This window comes from Ornithodoros turicata, chromosome 10 (assembly GCF_037126465.1).
Source record: "Ornithodoros turicata isolate Travis chromosome 10, ASM3712646v1, whole genome shotgun sequence".
In the NCBI taxonomy this organism is placed as follows: domain Eukaryota; kingdom Metazoa; phylum Arthropoda; class Arachnida; order Ixodida; family Argasidae; genus Ornithodoros; species Ornithodoros turicata.
The window spans coordinates 32,037,673-32,058,929 of record NC_088210.1 but is presented as its reverse complement, the minus strand read 5'-3'; the positions used below and the strand labels follow the sequence as shown (position 1 = coordinate 32,058,929).

The 21,257-nt window shown below is 45.4% G+C and overlaps 2 protein-coding genes and 1 long non-coding RNA gene across 7 annotated transcripts in view; 1 reads left to right on the top strand and 2 right to left on the bottom strand.

Moving 5' to 3' along the window:
- LOC135369919 (eukaryotic translation initiation factor 4 gamma 3-like) overlaps nt 1–5,460 on the top strand; it is a 32,482-nt gene extending 27,022 nt beyond the window's left edge. For all 5 annotated transcript variants that reach the window (XM_064603511.1, XM_064603512.1, XM_064603513.1 and 2 more), the window contains 8 exons: nt 594–691; nt 782–954; nt 1,979–2,183; nt 2,286–2,384; nt 2,947–3,075; nt 3,146–3,227; nt 3,292–3,441; nt 4,179–5,460. In XM_064603511.1, the coding sequence (XP_064459581.1) occupies nt 594–691; nt 782–954; nt 1,979–2,183; nt 2,286–2,384; nt 2,947–3,075; nt 3,146–3,227; nt 3,292–3,441; nt 4,179–4,363 (1,121 nt within the window). In that variant the 3' untranslated portion in view covers nt 4,364–5,460. The remainder of the gene's footprint in view (nt 1–593; nt 692–781; nt 955–1,978; nt 2,184–2,285; nt 2,385–2,946; nt 3,076–3,145; nt 3,228–3,291; nt 3,442–4,178) is intronic.
- Nucleotides 5,461–7,885: 2,425 nt separating this feature from the next.
- Nucleotides 7,886–8,795, bottom strand: LOC135370584 (globin-like). The gene has a single exon (XM_064604356.1). It carries the CDS (start codon nt 8,617–8,619, stop codon nt 7,990–7,992), a length of 630 nt encoding a protein of 209 aa, XP_064460426.1. The 5' UTR covers nt 8,620–8,795; the 3' UTR covers nt 7,886–7,989.
- A 2,443-nt stretch (nt 8,796–11,238) lies between these two features.
- LOC135370583 (uncharacterized) lies at nt 11,239–13,529 on the bottom strand. Its single transcript, XR_010415388.1, has 2 exons — nt 13,444–13,529; nt 11,239–13,324 (listed from the first exon to the last, which is right to left on the bottom strand). It is a non-coding gene; the product is annotated as an uncharacterized LOC135370583 (long non-coding RNA).
- Between the last annotated feature and the right edge of the window lie 7,728 nt (nt 13,530–21,257).

Here is a 21,257-nt window from a genome sequence, read left to right as displayed (position 1 = left end):
CTGTTATTAATGTCCTTATGTGTTATTAATGACTGACATTAATGTCCGACGTAGTCAAAGCCCCATAGCTTTCTGCGTTGGAAATTTTACTCCTCTGCGAGGCGGATTTTACAAATCTGCGGGTAACAGAAAACGAGCAAGAAAAAAAGAAAATCGTGGCATTCTCCCGAGGTCAGCACAACGTCGGCAGAAGGTCGGCAGAGTAGGGCATACATCGCCTTGCGGCATAGAGTAGCGGGAGTAAGAATGAGCGTGAACATAACATGTCAACAGTCACTGCACATGGAAACATTCATTGTCCATAGCAGACTATATTTAGTTGCAGAAGGTACACTACACACATTAAAAGCTGAGATGTCATCAGTCATCAAAGCTGTTATCAATCCTGATTTGTGGGAAGCACGGGGCGTACGCCTTTTTGGGGGCGAATAACATAACCGCTCAAGTATCCAAAAAAGAAAAAAAGGTGTAGGTGAAGTTGAAAGGTGTACATTGATTTTTTTTTTTTTTTAAGTGTGTGTTCAATTGAAGTGTGACTGTATCGGTCATGTTCGGTAGTCTTGAAAGGCAAATTATTGTCCCTGGATATTTAGAATTGGCGCTGAAGGGATCTGCAAACATGGACGACGAAATGCTCAGGACGAGGACGGAGGCCCTTGTGGACCAGTTTTTGTGCAACAGTGACTTCCAGGTGAGAGGCTGTTGTGTGATGATCTTGGTTGTAGAGGTGGCAGATGTTGGTGGAGATGAGTGAAATGCTTTTTTCTTTGTTTGTGTACAGGATGCAGTCCAGAATGTGACAGAACTGGCAGCACCTTCCAATGTGGCATTTGTCATTTCCACCGCAATCAGTCACGTGCTGGAGCGGGCTTCGGAAGCACGTTCACTGGTTGGCCAGTTGCTCAAAGAATTAGTCAGAAGAAAGGTGGTTTCCATGGAACTCTTCACCAAGGGGTAAGTTTGGCCCTACATCACCAATCTGTTCTGTTTGGAGAGCTGCTTTGTATGTCAAAGTATGATAACCCAGCGCCTGAAGTTTTGGGGTTTAACCCGATCCTTCCGTGAATTTGCCCCCCGAATTGAAGGTTGCCTCTTTTGGGGTTAAACCAGGTTTTTGCCCGGCAAATTACCCTCGCTGAGACGTCCGTAGAAATACTACTGACTACTCCGCGATGGAGTAGTTTAACTAGTAGTTCAACTACTTTTCAGGGGAGGTAGTTAAAACTACTACTTTAACTGCTGCAGTGTATTTTAACTACGTCTGTAACTACTTTTTAACTGCAAACGTCGTAGCTTGCTCCTGTCACATGAGCGCGAGCACTCAACGTCGTGTCATTACATACACCGCTAACCATGGGGAATATCCTGCGACACAGCCACGAAATATTTCGTTGCAGACGACATTGTAACCTGCCAAGTGTCGTCTGCTGTAACTGCGCAGTGCGCTAATCCAGATATTCCGTAGCAGACGTCTGGGAAAAGACATCGACAATGTGATCTGCTAAGTGTCGTCTGCTATAACTGTGCAGTGCACTACTCCGGATATTTCGTGGCAGACGGCGGGAAAAGACTCACACAATGTGGTCTGCTAAGTGTCGTCTGCTATAACTGCGCTATTCAGGATATTCCATAGCAGACGTCGGGGGAAAAGACGCCGACAATGTGATCTGCTAAGTGTCGTCTACTATAACTATGCAGTGCGCTACTCCGGATATTCCGTAGCAGACGTCTGGGAAAAGACAGCAGATCACATTGTCTGCGTCTTTTCCCGCCGTCTGCTACGGAATATCCGACAATGTGATCTGCTAAGTGTCGTCAGCTACAACCGTGTGGCGCGGGACGGAACTTCGGCTCCGCGAGCAGTGTTTTCGCTTTTTCTTCCACTAGAATCCTCCGTAAGGATGTCGCTCTTGTAAAAACACGACATTGCCGCGGGTAGCGCTTCTGAAGATAACGCATTGCCACGTGTCCTGCGCAGGCTGCACGAGGTCCTGCAGTACGGTGAGGACATGGAGATTGACATTCCCAAGGTGTGGGAGTACGTAGCCGAGCTCCTAGTGCCACTCTTCCAGGACAACTGGTTGCCCCTCAACTATTTGGTGGAGGCATCCGAAGTCTGCAAGGCAAACGGTCGGGCAGGGCGCATGGTGGCATGCGTTCTCTCTCTGCTCACAAAGAAAATGGTAAGAGGGGAGGGGCTTCGATTTTAGTTCTTCCATCCAACAACGGGGTCGTCGTGGTTCATGGATTTTGGCTGTTCTTTTTTTTTCTCTCTCTCTCGCTAGGGAGAGGCCAACGTGACGAACCTGTGGAGGACGTCGGGTCTCCAGTGGAGCAATTTCCTTGCACCAAACGAAGACGTCGATGCTTTCGTCAAGGCCAATGTAAGTGCCGCGATGTTGAAACAGGTTCAGGTGTATCTCTGCTTGTGTAGGTATTTAAGCTTGGGCCATCGAACTACTACGGTGTACTCTAAATGACTAAACGGCATTTCAGATTTCTCTTTCGCGGCATTGACATGAAGCCTGATTTCTAAAATCAGTATCTTTTGATTACGTATTATTTTTTCTCAAAATTGATCGATTGAAAAATAAAAATACTAATAATTTATAATACCATAATTTATACTAAAAATACAATATTTCTCAAATAAAAGTAACCTACTCCAGAACGCGCAAATAGCGGAGAAAAGGTAGGAAAGTAGAACAAATGCGACCCCAAGATGTCCGAGGGACGTAACAGAGAACAAGCATGGACAACAGTTGGAAAGATTGCAGACCAAATACACACCCACGACCCTCAGCACAGTGCACAAGGTGCCCCTGTCCCTAGAAAAGTAACCGAGAGACACTGAGGTCGCGTGATTTCAAAAATTGCACAACTGCTTGTATGTCCAGAGTCGCAGTAGATCACTGATTTTTTATTTTTTTTTCCCCACCCGCTTAGAACGTTGCATGGACGTTAACGTCAGGTGGCCCCGTGACGTCTACACGCATGGTTGACGTGGAGAGTCAGCTCAACTTCCTCATCGTTGCCAAGAAGGCCAAGGCGCCCGAAATAATGCTGTGGATCGAGGCAAGTTACGCGGCCCGCCTTGGTGGATCCCCCACCCTTAACGTTCTCCTCGTCACTCCTTCTTCCGCAGAGTAATCTAGACGAGTCATTCAGGCAAAAGCCTCAATTCATCCGTGCCTTGGTTAGCGTCATTGCTCAGAACGCCATTGTCAGTAAGTTGGTTGGTTGGTGTGTTTGCCGAGCGCACGGAGGTGACCCCCCTGCTTCTTTGAACAGCTCCCAGGGGTGGAGCTGCTGTACTGAACCCGGATATCTTGAAGAGCTACTTTGCGGTCCTGCAGAAGTACCTAGATAATAAAGAGGAGCACGAACTCCAGGCTTTGTATGGTTTGCAAGCACTCATGAACAGATTAGAACATCCAAAAGGTGAGTGAGGGGGCACAGCTGCCGCCGGAGGGGAATCCGCGGCACTATGGGAACTGTCGCGAAAGTTCGGGTTTAACCCGAAAACGAAGAACCCTATGCACTAGTTATCAATAGACCCTGATGTTTTAGGGCTAAACCCGATTATTCTAAAACGTTTATTCTACAATAATGCCCGATTTCTCTGCGAACTCAGTCTGATGGTAATTTGCGTGAATTTTCGACAACAATTTGTTGACCCGATTTCTACACCCCGAATTTGGAAGAATATAAAACCGGAAAACTTCAGGGTCTAGTTATCAATAGAGCCTGAACTTTTCGAGAAATATTTTTTTACAAATTCAGGGGGTAAAAATCGGGTAGATAAACGTGCACTAAATTCATGCGAATTCGGGTGAAAAAAAACTTCTAGTACGCTAAATTTGGGGTTGAAATTGGGCTCAGTTACTCAACTAAACGTAGTAGTATGGTACAAATGGTGATGTAACTGAATTTTTCTGCCAAACAAGTAAATTAATGCATTCCTACAGACATCCCAGTGAGGGCAATTTGCCGGGTAAAAATCGTGGTTTCACCCTAAAGAGGCAACCTTCCATTCGGGGCGCAAATTCGGGGAAGAATCGGGTGAAACCCTAAAAGTTCAGGCTCTAGTTATCAACCATGTGTGTGCCACACTGGAGCGTCATTTCTAGTTGCGCGTGTGTGTGTGTAACCTGTGCGCCCTCTGCTGTTTTTTCCAGGAGTCTTAGTAGCGCTGTTTGATACTTTCTACGACTGCGAGCTCATCTCGGACGACGCCTTCACGCAATGGCAACAGAGCGAGGACCCTGCGGAGCAGGAGGGCAAGGGGGTCGCCCTCAAGTCTGCCACCTCTTTCTTCACCTGGCTGGGCGAGATGGAGGGGGACTCGGGAGATGACAACTGACCCCCCCACCCTTGTGGGGCACCTTAGAGAAGACTTTTTTTTTTTCTTTTCTTCAAATTGTTCGCCAGACTGATTGAGCGAGAGAGAGAGAGAGAAAGAGACTGTTACGTGTGTGAAGTGTGCTAGCGCGCATGTGTGTTTGTGGGAAGCTAGGGGCACCTTTTTTGCATTTGTAATGTTGTATACATCTGCTGACAGAAAAACATGAAACACACATATATATATATATATAATATACATATATATATAAATATACACATATTTTTGCCAATTCTCCCGGAGGGGGACGTCTGGCAAAAAAAGAAAAAGGGGGTGCACTCGCAGGGGAGGAGCAATTTTTTTTTTTTTTTTCGTGCGGGCAACGGCCCCTTGTTGCAACGTCGTAGCAAAAAAAAAAAGTTTCTGGTTCTCTTTTTCAGAGTTATTTTTTTAGAGAGGTAGTTTTTGGTTTCGGCACTTGACGAGGTGAATCTTGGAAGCAGCCTCCCCCGCCTCCTTTAAGTTTAAGGGGAAGTGCAACAGCGTAAACGTCGGTGGATGGCCGGGCGTAATCCGGCAAGAATACTGTTGGGCGGAAGAAATGCACACACCTGGTGTGGCAAGAGGAGTGTTGGTTGTTTGCCCCCCCTTCCTTTTTTTTTAAGCAATTCACCTCAGAGTGTGCAAGGGGGACGTGCCCTTCCCCTTCTGGACCTGACCTTAGGGATGAAATAAAGAAATCGTTTAAGTTATTTAGCATGTTACACACACGCAAAACAAAAAATGGGGAGCTAGAATTTAAGAACATTCCTATACTTCCCTAAATGTTGCTGCAGTTGAAGCCCCTCCCCCTTTTTGATGCTGGTGATCTGTGGCTAAAGGGGTTTTATTTGTTGTCAGGACCCCCCTTTTTGCTTATTTAAGAAAATTCTGTCACGAGTGCTATCTAGGAGAAATTTTTTGGGGCCCCCGTTAGCTGCCAAGGGAAAGAGTGGCGAAACCTGCGGCCTTTTTTTTTCAGAGGCTGTCAAAGTGTAAATAAAGTGGACTGTCTGACTTGGCAGCCACCTTTGGCTTATGATGCGAAGCAAAATAAAACTTGGACTTATGAACTTTGATTTGGAGTGCTCTGTTACAAGTACCAACCCTGAAAAATTGGGGAGCGAGAAATCTATCGCGTGTGCGTCGTGGCCCCTCTCGCCAAAGTCTCTCACTTTTCGCGCCATCAATTTTGGATGTCCACGTTCAAAAATCCCAAATCGGGGATTTGAGTCCACGCGCTGCGGGGACCTGCAGTCAACAATCTTGAACTGACATAGGCTCTCACCAACCGCATGAGGCGTTTTTCGAGCGGCAGAACGACATAAAAAGGGACAACACACACGCAGATCCAGTGTTGTCCCCCTTTTATGTTTATGCCTCTCTCTTTTCCACGTCATAATGAAGTACAGGTTGGGACAAAAGTTTACGGAACACACGAGCGGCGTACTTTTTCTTCGGTGCGACACCCTAGCGCCTGCAGGAATCGGGTGAGTTCACTGTTTCGGAGGGGTGGAAGGGTACGCTGTTAGCGACACACAGCGGTAGCTTCCACTTCCCAAACAACCAGGCGATACCGAAAACTACCGCTGTGTGTCTGGCATCGCACGCCTGCACCCCTCCGAAGCAGTGAACTCACCCGCTTGGGTGTCGTACCGACGAAAAAATACGCCGCTCGCGTGTTCCGTAAACTTTTGTCCCAACCTGTACCAGCTTGCCTGCACCCTATCGCTACTCTGTTTTTTCTCAGCGGCCAGCGACGCTGTCGAGAAACTCCCAGAGCTAAACGCATGCAGCGTTTCGACGACTGAGGGAATCGTACCCTCAACGAAAGAAACTCCACATGTGCTCCAGGTGTTTTTTGAGCGATAACGTATTAAAACCAGCAAGACTGAGCAGCAATGCGCACGCACGGAGCCATTTTTGTTGTGAACGCCGGTCCCGATATTCACAAGGCTCCCGAATACGCGACGGTGACGCGTCTTTCTCGTTCCCCGCCGCTGGGAAAACGCCGCGCGGCCGCCATGCTAGGCCTAGCCGTCGCTAAAATGTGCGTTTCATTCGCAAAAACGATTTCGCCGGGCTTCGAAAATAAAGCGCCACCTGTGGCACGCACCGACATGAACTGTCAATCCGTTTGCGTACACTGTTTTACCTTTTATGTACTTACCTTTCGGTGTACACCAGCTGCGCAACAATCGATACAAGGCCTTCGGATACACTTTATCACTGATGGTCAGAATAGACGATTACATATTCATTGTGTAAGTACAGACTTCCTTGTAATTGTAAAATCGAATGTAAAGTCGGAATTAACAAAACGTATTGCCGTTATCTGTACCACTTCTGTTTCGTTATCGTGCCACTGCAGTGATTGCTTCGGAAAACCGCACGAGTGAACGATAATCGGAAGTGGAAAGCATTTTGTTGTTGAATCATCGCCTTGGGTGAAACCGTCAAACGTGTATCGCCAATCCTCGTGCGGGTCACCAATAAATGTCAAGCCCAGGTGCTCATACTTCACAAAAGGACAAGAGGTACTTCGCCTGCTTGATGTTTGCGTTGAAAGATATCTTCCCACAAAACCATGGTTTCGGTTTCTAAGGAACGCAGTTGAAAATAATGCAACATACCTTCATATCTTCCCGAATAATAGAGGGTGGCCCAGAATGGAAATGTCATAGATTGCAGATTTATGCCGGCTGTTGGCCGGCCAGTCCTCTCTCATACCAAAACCATAGCTTTACACTAAAACGCGTTCTTTTCTCTTTTTTTTTTTTTTTTTTTCATAAATGTCGATACGCAGCCTACGCGTCAGTGGGCACGGGACCATTTTTTTCCTCTCATACCAGTTGGGACAATTTCTACCAGTCTGCTCAGATGAGTAGAGGTTAGCGCCTGGGACGCCTTATGAATTCAAATCGAGATTGGTGGTGTTAATTGAACGCATTGGTTTGTTTTTCGTCTCTACGTCATTCACTTTGTAGACTGCAAAAATTGAAGAACGGGCAACGTTGTGGATATTTTCTAAAATATGCAACAGGTTTCAGTTTGATAATCAGTTATACTGATTTGCCAACAAACTCTAAAAGGACGCGAAGCAAATGTCTTAGATGACTCTTATCATTTACATATTGTAGGCCGTAGCCCATAGATCCTGCTCATACGGGAATGCCTGCAATGTGCAATTCATAAGCCAAGTTCCCAAGTTGTTGGAATGGCACGCTATACATTTTCTTTTTTTTTTCTGCCGAGTTACAAAAAAGGGTAGCAAAAAGTCATCTTAGTGGATGCCAGTTTGTCCTCATTGCGGGTACGCCACAAAACTGCGCAGGGAACCGCGGGTGTACCCTATGATGCCTCTGACAACTCTTGTAGTCGTGCCCACACGATCTCTGTCATCCCTGCAGCTTGTCGATCGACTGCTTCTGGCCATGGGTACCCAGACACACTTCTTGAGGCGCAATGTGATCTCACGAGATGTCTTTCCACACAGCACTCGCGTACCTTGTACAATATTAAAACATCGGATATATTGTCGATAAAATTACATATTCGAAAGCTTGACTATTGAGTCGTACAACGAGAGTCCAGAGTGTCCATCCAAACTAAACGTGCTTAGGACTTTTAGTCGGGCTTTTCGGACTTTTGGAGCTCTTGGAAATCCTGGACACCCTGGACACGGTGCTCATTTTTCTCCTTTTCTCGTTCTCTTCGTGCTCTTCGTGCTCTAGGTGCTCTAGATGCTTGTATTCAGCTTTTGTCGTTTCAATGAGCAGCGCGAAAAGCTTGTCCCATCCAGAAACAGCCTCGTCACTCATCAGCTGACCCAGCTTCTGCTGCAGAAACAACTTGATGACTTGAGTGAGCGTGAAGAAATGCATTGGCGTCACCCCTTTACGATAGTAGTGACGCCGGGCGTTCTTTCGCATCAGCTCCAGCAGGAGGGCGCTGTCGTCGAGGGTGTCTACGAATGAGGACACTTGGTAAACCACAGCGACGCCGTGAGCGAGAAATCGCGGGTAGATGGCCAGCTCTTCGTCTGACATGTAGGCGAACTCTGGAAATATCAGCTTGTATTCGGGATACCTGGTGAATAGTTCCATAAAGATGCCGGGACCTTTGTCGTGCTCCTGGAATTTCTTCCAGGTGGTATGAACCGCGCAGAGTTCGCTGTGCACCATTGAGGTTCGTGGATCGGGCTTCTTGTACTCGGCGTGGGACGTGGCGTTCCCCATTGAAGAGTCTCGGATGAGGTTTGGAAGGCTTCGTCGTTTGTTGTCCTCTTCTTCTCGAAAGATAACCGCGAGCACCTGGGAGCTCGCGAGACCAGGGGTCCTATTCTCGTCAAAGTGCTCGACTATTGGTGGAGGGCGCGTGGCATTCACCTCCGTTGTTCACGCCCTCTTCGCGTAACGACCAATGACAGGCGAGACACAAAGTAATCGATGTCCATTACATTGATGAGAGCAGGGCCCCAGTCATCAGGTATGCTGGTTGGAGGGATTCCGCGGCTACCCATTGTGGAATGGGCGGTAGCCTGCCACACCTGGTAGCCTATAGAACTAGAGAGTATCCAGAGCTTGTGTGCGTATTAATCTTGACAAAAGTTATTCCTAGCTCAACAATCTTCTATAAGCGATTCCTCATGTGTTGTGCTTCCCTGAAAAGTTCACCTCCTATCTGGTTGTTTCGAAAGCCCAGTGCTTCCCATGTGACTACACCTTATCCTTCACAGAAGTTTGATAAAAAAAAAAAAAAAAAAATATGAGAGCAGCACAGATGTCGTTGTCGCAGTTGAGTTATCTAGGCCAGGCTGACATCCTCTCGAAGAGAGTATGTAACTACCAGATGACTAATTACCTAAATTTCATTAATTAACTCTTTCTTTAGCAGATTTCGGGCCAAATTGAGATAGCGGTACGGGAGATAATCCTCGTTAAAAGCCGTTCTATTTTTTTGTGTTGTTGTTGTTGTTTTTCTAAATCCTTAACGAGCGGGTGCCGTGAAATATACATCGCTTAATTTCACTATGCAAATTAGCCAAAACCCAAAAGTAGCGCACCCCAGAACCGCATCACCTTCGTCGACGGAGGCAATTGTCTTGGCCGCAGAGCGGTTGATCTGGCCATGGTGGTGGTACTGCTGAAAGGGCTCGCCGCTGTCGGCTTCACAGAGGTGGGCGTAGATCTGGCCAGCAGAATGAGCACCTACTCCAATCATCTCCATCGCTCCAAATCACGTGGCCCTCTGACGTGGAACGAGCGCTCTGCTCCCTGCGCTCCAGATTGGCGCAGTTTCGGTTTCGCGATCAAAATTTGGCGATAGATATTTCTACGCACGTGCGCGTTTCAGGATTTTTAAAAACGTGGAATGACTTTCGACGAGGATTGTCTCCCATTCTACGATCCCACTTTTAATTTTCGGTAATTGGTCATCGTGTAATTTAAAAAATATATTGCTCATCATGTAGTCAAAAAAATTAGAAAAATAACGCCCCCTACGCCCTTTATACCGCATGCACCACACGTTTTCTTTGTGATTGAATACGTAGCTACATGGATTTTTGTTCTACATGGGTGGGTGGGTCGCGTACAGCGCCATCTGTTGAGTTCACAGAGACGTGTCCTTCGCGCCTCCAAGGTGCTAAGCGCCGCGCGTGTGCGCATGCGCACATATTCGAATTTTCAATTCACAGTGTTCGGGTAAAGACCGCGTGTTCAATCTTATAAGAGCTATGAAAGCTACACAGATGCCGCTTTTGCAGGTCTGTTCTGCGGCAAGGCGGACATCCTTTTTGGAAAGTGTATGTATAACTACTGGACGACTAATTAACTAAAATTGATTAACTTTTTAGTGAGATGTTTTTGGGGAAATGTGAGATAGCTGAACTGAAGCCAGTTATTTCAATCCACACTCTTTTTAATGTCACATACCTTGAGGTAATCGTAAATCAAATTTTACTACGCAAATGAGCAGAGACCATGCGATTTATATATAAAAATGTGTGCTCATTCTGCGATTTTTAAAAAAGAAGGGCAGATTCATATAATAGTTGAACGACAGAAATTGATTACTTACAATTATTCTTTCATCATTTTTCAAATAATAGTTGAACGATAGAAATCAATTATTTACAATTATTATTTCATCATTTTTCATTATTTCATTTTTCAAATAATGGTTGCTTCCAGTTCTGCTGTCTCTCATTTTCCCGAAAACATGTAATGAAAAAGTCGACGAATTTAAGGTAATTAGTTGTCTAGTAGTTACATGCACTCTCCCACAGGTGGCATACATCTCTGGCAGCGTAACCCATCTGCAGAAACAGCACCTGTGCAGCTTTAATAGCTCTTTTAACAGATAAAAATGAACACCCTTTAAATCCGGCCTATTCACATGGATGACACTCTTTTAAAGGTCAATATGCGCAGGAAGCTGCTGGCAGTGACGTGGTGACAGCTGTACCACTGTGTACACGACCAGCTGTAAATAATCGACTGCAAATTTCACTGAAATGTTTTGCAGGGTTCCGAGCGCCATAACAGAGGGTGTCGACAGTAGAAGGTGTCATGTCGCTCTGGTGGAAATTCACAGAAGAATGCAATCCATTGTGTTACTACTATTACCACTGTTGGTACTAACTACGTGTCATTGTGCCAGACTGTGTAAAGATGGCAGGGATTTGTGTGAAAGAGTATGAACCAAGTTGACAAAATGATTATGCATAATTACCGGATCATCCAACAGATTCATTACCAGATCATAGGACCACGTCATATAGCCTCACCCAGACAATATCTTTTGGATGAGTTCCTCAGAGGCTAACACCTGAAGTGAAAGCTTAAAGACTCAAAACTGCTTTAAAGTCTTTATTTCATAGTTAAAGAGCAAGCTGTATGAGGACCCTCGTATGAAAAATGAATCAACTTGGTCATGTGGCACAGACCGATTGATTATATGGGTGGTATCCGGCGTTTATATTTTCCGAGGTATTACGAGATAGGGCAAACATAAGTGCCAAAGAGAAGCTACCCTGTTATTTCATTCAGTTTTAAAGTCAATTCAATCTCGTACTACTGTAATTTGGTTTGGCGTTCATTTTTGCCACATTACGGGAGGTTTATTTATTAATTTTTATTGCTGTTAATTAAAAATTATGATTATTAATTATTACATTAGGGAGGAGATTATAAACACCGAAAACCCTAATAATTATGTGTCATTAATCAGTCATGAACTAAGAGATGGTCTTGTACTACTGTAATTTGGTTTGGCGTGCATTTTTGCCACATTACGGGAGGTTTATTTATTAATTATTATTATTGTTAATTAAAAATTATTATTACTAATTATTACATTAGGGAGGAAATTATAAACACCGAAAATCCTAATAATTATGTGTCATTAATCAGTCGTGAACTAACAGATGGTCACCCAGCTGCTTCTTGCAGCGGAACTTCTTCGAGCAAATGACACACTCGTACGGGAACTTTCCCGTATGTATCATCATGTGGCTCTCGAGGCTGTCCGACGAGCACAAGACCTTCTTGCAAACTTCGCAACGCGTTTTGTCCTTGTGAACCGCCGCGTGTTTGTATAGGCCTCTCGGATGCTTGAATGCCTTGTTGCAGGTCTTGCACACGTAGGATTTCACCGTCGTATGCACGTACATGTGCGTCTTTAGACACTGCTTCCACTTGAACGTCTTTGGACACAGATCGCACTTGTACGGTCTGACTGCATTGTGAGTCTTCTCGTGCGTCCTTACGTGGTCTTTGCGTTTCGAAGCGTAGTGGCAAAACCTGCACCTGAACTCTCTCGTCACTTGGGTTGGATGAACTTTGGCACCTGGAAAGTGAAAAGGAAATTTGGTATGCATGAAAACGAGAACGTCCAGAATAATGCTAATGCTGAGGCAGGAATTTTTGCAGCGCCCCCACCTCCAATACCCTCCTCCACAACAAAAAAACAAAAATAAACTGTGGTGGGCTCTATTAAGATATCACGTCAATATGGTTTACATCAACGTATAAAGCTGCGGTGAGCTTATGTGGAAGTGAATCGGCGATGGGAGTGAAACGAGAAAGCACACAAAGCAGTATAGCATAAGCTGGAATGTACTGTTACACAGAGAAACGAAGTGTTAGTCACAATAATTGTTCGCAATAAACAAAAATAAGTGTTCGCTCGTTAGACAGAAGTGTTTTGGCAGACTGAGCATTTTTGTCCGTGATGTTCAGCAGTTGAGGCTCATCAATGCAGACAGATAAATTCCAAAGATTGTAGTTATCGGGCCAGTCGTTGCACTCTTTAAAATGTCGTACCTGGAAAACGGGCGGAGAAATAGGCCATGAGTCATCAGAACAAATGCGCTACCATGCCATACTCATAGTACTTAGGTTCATGTAAAAAATAAAGCCAATACGTTTTTACAAATGTGTGTAGAAGCAAAAAGAAAAAAAAAAAGAGCTGTGTGACATAATAATGTACAGTCAGCAGTATTTCATTGTACTGTGTGTGCCACATGAGCAGTACAACACTGCGATCCAGCACCCAACAGCCAGCACAAATTGTTGCATAATGTCAATATTACAATGCAATATTGATGTTATGTTGCTAATGTCGACCTGTGTTATGTTGCACCAATACCGTAGAAACAATTAATGCAGAAGCATTGCATGGCAAGGCTGATGTTGTCTTATGTATGTGTAATGTAGCAGCAGTTATGCAGAAACAATATCCAAGGAACGTTACTATGCAATATTAACGATATATCAGTGTACTGTCATTTGTTTCTGCAGCGTTGCGCTGACAGTGTGATAAAAATGACACACAACCAGACCGAGACAAAGATAAACACAGATTATTTATTTTTCGATTTTACAAGCTTTTTTTTATTCTACATGCTTTTACTGGAGCTTGATAGTAGTGTGCGCAGACCTGCAACATTATATGCAGTACGTTTTATTACCTTGGCAAAGAGCCGATCGCAGCACCGAATCAGGTCTTCGTAGATCTATAAAATGCATGCTGGTTGCCACAAAAAGTGGCCGCCTTACCTTACTTATAGTTACTTATGGTCCGCTTCAATTAGATCTGTTGTGTTTAAGACATCAGTTTTAATTTCAAAGTGATTCAAAGCTAGCGTACGCAAGAAAAACTGACAGGAAAAAAACCTGGATTGGATTGGATTGGCTTTTGCTGCTGTCGCTTACGATGGTGCCAGCCGCACTTACCCTTGTCTCTGTCTATGCAACGCCTCCTCTATAAATATAGAGGAGGCGTTGGTCTATGTCTCCGTTGTCCATTGCCTTCGGAGCTTTGAGGAAAGAGTTACATGTGCGTGTCGTGCGCCGTAGTTGTCGGTTTACGCACTTTGACGTCACGAGAACGAGAGCTACGGCCATTCATTCTCTCATCGCTTGTCGCCTGTTTGCTCTGACGTCACTGTAGACAGACGACAAACAATGGGAATGGCCGTAGTTCTCGTTCTTGTGACGTCAGAGTTTGCCTTTTCCTACATGCTATACATGTGCCAGAGCATGTGCCGTGGTGTCTATGTTATGCATGTATCATGTAACAACTTTATTTGAATGATGATGATGATGATGTGGGGTGTTTCATCGCCAGGGGCGACACTCTACCCCATTGCTGGGCGGTGAAGTATGATAAAATGTAGTAGGTCGCCGCACAGTTCACTGTGAAGTCGGCCCAGGACGCATTCTATCCCCAGACTCACACTCCTTCCTGCCGTCCACATCTGTTCGCCGCACATAGCTATAACAGTTGCTTCAGGGCGCTCACATAGAATAAAATAAATAAAACACATAACACAATGGGGAGTAATTGCAGTCCAAAGGACTGTTAGGTTCACCGTCGTCCGGCAAGGCGCTGACCGGGTTTATTTACAGTGTACAGTGAACCCTCGTTAATACGACCCCCCATGATCTGACATACGCGCTTTATACGACCATACTCCTGGGGAACAATGCAGTGAAACCTCTGCAAATCCCCCCGTTAATATGACAATTCCGCATTATGACCAACATTTTCAGGAACGACCATGGTCATAATGACGAGGGTTCACTGTTTAACGGTACTGGGGTAGCCAGTTCGACTTCGTCGAAACTTACATATGGCGGGCTAGCCCGCCATAACTTACATCCCAATTTTTGCTTCTTTTTTCCTCCTCTTCTTTTTCTTCTTCACATTACCGTCGCCCAGGCAGCACAATGTACTGAAAGGCAAGTACAATGGGTGTGGACGGTATGTGTCTCATCAATGTTCTTTAGTTTCACGAGTCTCTTCAGGGCCTTCCACCTACCCGTCCACCCCCATTGCACTCGACTTTCAGTACATTGTGCTGCCTGGGAGGGGACTAGAAGAGGACTAGGGACCCTTTTTGCTCCTTCTTTTGCTTCTTATGACTCAGCCGCAGCAGCAAACGATCCAGTACATTATCCACACTCTTAAAAATGATGGTGGTGGTGGTGATCGCGATAGGGCTTGCCGTCTCTTAAAAATGAACTTCACCACATAGCACGCTCCTAGCCAACCACCATCCCGAATGACAACGTTCTCGCCCCTGATTTGTTGAAAACGGGAGGAGGAGCCTATTTTGTGCCGTGCATAATGGGCACAAAATCAACGATACAGACACATCGGGCTCCGCAACAACCCAACTTCTGACACATTTACGGCGTACTTTATTTCAAACCGCTTCTTGTCTTGATTTCTGTAGCTCTGTCACTCCTTGAGAACTTCTTGGCTAGAATATTTTGTGCAGGTCGTCGTGCATATAGGAGCGTGACGAGCTGGTGATGTACGTATCTATGATGGCAAAACCCCCCGTGATGTTGTGGAAATGTTCAGGCACGGTCGTCCAGGGGGTTTTGCTATCATGGCTACTATAGCGGTGGTGTGCTGCAACGCGTGAGCTCACACATTGCCACACTTGTCCTTCTCGTAGATGGGTATCTTGACGTTTCCACACAGCAGAGCGTACATGGCAAGGCAGCATCGGCTCTCAGGGACGTCAGGGTTAGTCACTGCCACTACGCAGGCCTTTTCTGGAGTGAGAAGGAAACGGAAGGTTATTGGAGTAGATTTCCAGGACCTACTAGAATATAGACCGTTTACGGCAGCCAGTTGCTTCTGGCACTAATAGATGGCGCCACACTGCGTCCTTTCACACGACTTCAGTGTCGATACTCTGAAGTGTCTGATTTCGTGACCCTATAGTCAAAATAGGCTCCACCCAATGAGGCGGCAAAATATCAGAGAATGGCCAAACTCTCCCTATAAATGGCTCTGCCGAGATCTAACGGTGTCAGCGCGCTGCGGAGAAACGATGAACTACCGTGGTGTGGATAGCTTCCTCGCGTCGTCTGCTTTTACACGTTTATTCCGCGTTCAGTGCAGTAGGTGGAGCATTGTGTAACCGAACAGTGTCGATACCATCGCGGCACAACTGATCTGCCGGTGGACATATACTCTAGAATTACGGGGAAGAGCCGTCAACTCCGAACAACCGGCCGGCGTGTTATTCACGCTAGAAAAGGTGACAGTGTCGTCCCCTATAGGCCGATTTCGCAGCAAATAGCGTTGTCGATACCTGCATTCGGCAATAGGCGATAAGAGGGAGGGAACAAATAGTGTGATACTTACTACCCAGGGCAGGTACCGCCACAACCAGACAGCTGCCGCATTCAATGTACATGATCCTGAAGTCTATGTACTCCGGGTTAGGATCTGCAGGTAAAGGTGTCTCATGCGGTATTGTGACTACCAGGAAGGACACATTGGTTGGAACACCCAAAGTGCATCGTGTGTATTCCGCAAAGCATAAATAAACAATGGCGTCGGTAAACCGGGGATGCGGCATGACTTGGATGACTTCTTGCTACCTTGTTTGTTTGTTTTACGTCTAAGTTTTACGTCTGAGATTTATTAACTCTTTAATCATAGGGGATTTTGGATAGACAAGCCTCATTGAAACTAATTGTATTTTTATTATGATTTTTTTTTCTGAAAAGAGCACTTACGTTAAAATATTGATCGCCGAATTTTGCTGAATATGCACTCTTTAAAATGAACTTCACCGCATAGCACGCTCCTAGCCAGCCATCATCCCGAATGACAACGTTCTCGCACCTGATTGGTTGGAAACGGGAGGCGGAGCCTAATTTGGGCTCATTATGCACGGCACAGAATAGGCTCCGCCTCCCGTTTTCAACCAATCAGGGGCGAGAACGTTGTCATTCGGGATGATGGCTGGCTAGGAGCGTGCTATGCGGTGAAGTTCATTTTTAAGAGTGTAGTAGTTCTACGTATACTCTCACCGAGATTATGTCTGCCTAACCGTACTAAAAACTCAACTGCGAAAACGGGTTTAGAATATTGCGGATAAAAATGCACCCGGTATACATATTTTTCCCCCTTTTCGCGTGTTTTTTTTCTAATGATTTTTTTACGTGTGTACTCTACTATGCTCGATACGCGATACTTTACCCCGTTGCTGGTGGTGAGGTGAGGAATGAAATAATCACCGCCCCTTCACAATAAGGTTCGAAAGTATTAGAGCAAGTCTGGTGTGACAATTGCCAATATTTTAATCCAGTACTTTCGATTTTTCGGTACGTTCAAATGATGTCCGCAATTAAGCATATAGCAATGGTCATAGCTTTCTCGAATCTCTGTCAGTGTTTGGAACCAAAGCCCCTTTAAGTATTACGCGGCCATTTTACTTACCGTTACTCAATGGGAACTTAACAATGTTTATTACATCGTAGCACGGTGAGCTGGTTACCGGGTAGGTAGTTCGCCTGACGGTGCTGGAAGCAAGAAATAGAAGGTGACGGGACTGCTTTCAGCGTACTCACGAACTAGTACGCAAGAAAAAAACTACAAAAACTAAACAACGCAAAATAAACTAAACTAAAACTAAAAAGAAACAAAAACTAAACGAAAAAATAAGACTAAACAACACAATAAACTAAACTAAAACTAAAAAGAAACAAAAACTAAACGAAAAAATAAGACTAAACAACACAATAAACTAAACTAAAACTAAACTAAAAACTATACGAAACTATAAAATAACTAACAACTAGTATACAAACGAACAAAACAAAAAGAAGAAGAAGAAGCTCAGAAGTATACACTCTTAAAAATGACGGTGGTGGTGGTGGCGGTGGTGATAGGGCTTGTGCCTACTTGTGCCGTACATAATGAGCAGAAAATACACTCTTAAAAATGAACTTCACCGCATAGCACGCTCCTAGCCAACCATTATCTCGAATGATATCGTTATCTGCCCTGATTTGTTGAAAACAGGGGGCGTACGCCTTTTTCTGTGACAATTATGAACAGCATAAGTGTCACAGAAATGGCGTACGCCCCCCGTTTTCAACAAATCAGGGCAGATAACGATATCATTCGAGATAATGGTTGGCTAGGAGCGTGCTATGCGGTGAAGTTCATTTTTAAGAGTGTAGGCTCCGCCTCTCGTTTTCAACAAATCGGGGGCGAGAGCGTTATCATTCGAGATGATGGTTGGCTATAGGAGCGTGCTATGTGGTGAAGTTCATTTTTAAGAGTGTATACAGCACTTACGGCACCCCATCCTGAAGATAACGAACTTCGAAGGGAACACTGCCATTCCGCACGAGACACAGCTGTCGGTTGTAGAAGCAGGGAAGCAGGTAAGGGTTGTCCACGTTGCCGTAGAGAACGTAGTACGTTTCAGGCTTCTCGAAGCACTGCCAAAGATATCGGCATGAAATGTCAAAAGAAGGGGCAGGTAAGGCGAATCGTTGAATGGGTGCGTTCCCAGTCTTATATTTGAAAGGTACACTCTTAAAAATGAACTTCACCTCATAGCACGCTCCTAGCCAACCATTATCTCGAATGATATCGTTATCTGTCCTGATTTGTTGAAAACGGGGGGCGTACGCCATTTCTGTGACACTTATGCTGTTCATAATTGTCACAGAAAAGGCGTACGCCCCGTGTTTTCAACAAATCAGGGCAGATAACGATATCATTCGAGATAATGGTTGGCTAGGAGCGTGCTATGCGGTGAAGCTCATTTTTAAGAGTGTACTGCCGGCCATCTCTTGATGGCCACGGCAGATGAGATGAGTACGTACACTACATACAACACATACAACATACAGCTATACACAGTGCAAAATGTCAAGTGTTAAACATCTGAAGTCAAGAAAGAAAGTTAGTCTAGAAGACCTTGTAAAAACTGGGTTGGTGATGAAATTTGTGTAAGACAAGAGGGCAATTTGTTCCATTCTCGTGCAGTACGAGGAAAAAAAGAAAATTTAAACGCATCTTTATTGCAACGAAACTCACGGATTAATTTACTACGTTTCAGTCTTGTGGATCGGCTCGAATTGTAAGTTAAGTAATCGCAGAACTTCAGCCCATTAGTACCGCTAACTATATCGTGCAAAAGCTTGAGACGCCGAATTTTCCTTCGTTGAGCCAAGGTTGGCAAACCAGATTTAGCATAGAGTGAAGTCGAAGATGTGCTGACCATATGCATTATATATAAATCGAAGGGCTTTTTTTCTGCACAGATTCTAGCATGTTAGTACGCGTCTGTACGTCGGGATCCCAAAGAATATCCGCGTACTCTAAAATTGGCCGCACTAACGTAGTGTAAGTCTTAACTCTCATATCCTACGAGTTCCTGGTATTTCTGGTAGTTCTGGTGGTTCTCATACGAGTTCTATGATGTAGGGGGTGCACAGAAAAAAAAAAAAAAAAAAGAAGAAGAAGAAGAAAGATTAGGGGGTGTCGCCAAATATTTCCAGGGGGTGGGGGTGACGCTGGAGGTTTATGGGGTCTGGGTAATTTTTTTGTTTTTTGTTTTTTGTTAGCGCCCCGAGGCACTGAGAAGCAACTGTGCTATAGGTGCAGTGTATTGAGCAATGGGCGGCAGACAGATGTGGACAGATGGAAAGAGGACAGCAAGAAGGAGTTGGGGAAGGGAGGGTTCTGGATAGATAACTAGCCGACCACGTACCCCCCCGGACTGCCCACAAAAAAATCAATAACTAAAATAAAAAAATAAAAGAGGAAAGAAAAGAAGTAACTCGCTGCCTGTCTGCCACTATTATTCATCCACCTCATCTTCCGTCGTGCCCTTTGCTTCCAATCCGACAAGCAAGTCCTCCTTTTTTTCATCGCGTCTCCCGTTTTACGCGTCAGTTATTTCTCAATATATCATTCCGCGCCTCAGCTCCAGCTATGATCCCAGAAATCAAGTTGTTTTTCTTCTTCAAAATCAGACACTTGCTACAGTATTGTTATGTATTGTAACGGACCGTAGATGAAGATGAAGTGCATGTCACGCGCAACCATTCTCACGCATTAAATCATTACCATCCTGACGCTGTGCCTCTCGCATCAGCATAACCTACCTTCCCAGGGCCATTCCTGCATTTTGTAATCCGATATATACCTACCTTGCCGATGTCCTGGAACTCCTGAAGGATCGGATTTATCGTGGCCGGCGGTCCAGATGCCCTGGCCACCCCACAGACGGTCGCTACGAGGAATGCAATGGCGAACATGGTACACAGACTCTGTGGTTGGCTCCAGGCTGAGCCTTCCGCTTTATTTGCCGTCATCCAGCACCACACGTGCATGGCCTTTCAAAATGTCTGCAAACCCTGCTTGATTTACGACCTATATACGTGATTCCGGAGAGATGCTGGTTCATTTCAGGTCATGCCGTGCTCCAGTTTGCTCCAGTTTAGGCACGACACCATCAAAAGCAGCTGTAGCGTTCATGTAGTACGCCTGTATTTGCCCTTATTTCACGACGCCGTTCTTACGTGTTCAAAATGCACACCGGCGATGCGTTCGACGACGACCAGCGCCACTCGCGCAAACTATAAACTATGCATGCCTGCTCTTCGTTTTTAGGGCGAGGGCAGTACTATTTTTGAACCGTGATGTGGGCAAGCTTACGCTTGTCCCATCCTATACAGTTGGCAATACAAAACTATAAACTATAATAATAATTCCCTCAGCTCAGCAACAGCTTTGAGAGCGAACAACAGTCCCGCGTCATCGCACCGTCAAAAGAAAATACGTTATGCATGGACGTTTGCCACAGTGTGAAAGAAAAGCTCCTTTATCGCGAAACAAGCACGCTCTTTCAATAAATGGAACTAAAGGATTGTATGACCTCTTTACTTTCAATTATTGAAAGAGCGTGTTTGTTTCACGGTAAAGCAGCTTTTATTTCACGCTGTGGCCACGCCCAGAGCCATTTATGAGGAGAGTTTGGCCATTCTGTGATCTTTTGCCGCCCGGAGATGCGGGGGCCGCCGTGACGTCAGAGCCTTCATCGCTCCGCCCACTTGACCGAGGCGAGCCGCGGGGGGATCTCAAGGCTGACTCCAAAATGGCCGAATGGGTGATGTCAAGGCGATAGCTCTGCTCCAAAATGGTGCCACTGGCCTTGGCTCCACCCATCGTGTGACGTCAAATGGCGCGTTTTGAGACAGGATCCTCCCAATGGGCAAACTCTCCTAATAAACGTCTCTGGCCACGCCCATGAAAATAATAAAGGATTGCTCTGCCGCGTTGTCGTTGCTGCATACGACGGCAGTTGAAATGCTGGACAAGCGGCATGGCTTCGTAGACACGGCACCTGCTCTTTCCTCACATCTCCAGGGTCATATAGAGGGAGGGGGTATAGGAAAAACCTGGCCATGGCCTCTCTGGTTTTCCTTGGGCTTCGAGGTATAAAAGTGGGCACAGTTCCCAGTGAGGTTCGGTCCAGGCTAACACCACTGCACGTGGAAGACAAAGCTGAATGCTACTGGAAGCATCCTCAAGTGGTTCA

Coding starts and splice junctions, on each gene's coding strand:
- LOC135370584 (XM_064604356.1), bottom strand. CDS start 8,619: ATGGGGAACGCCACGTCCCACGCCGAGTACAAGAAGCCCGATCCACGA.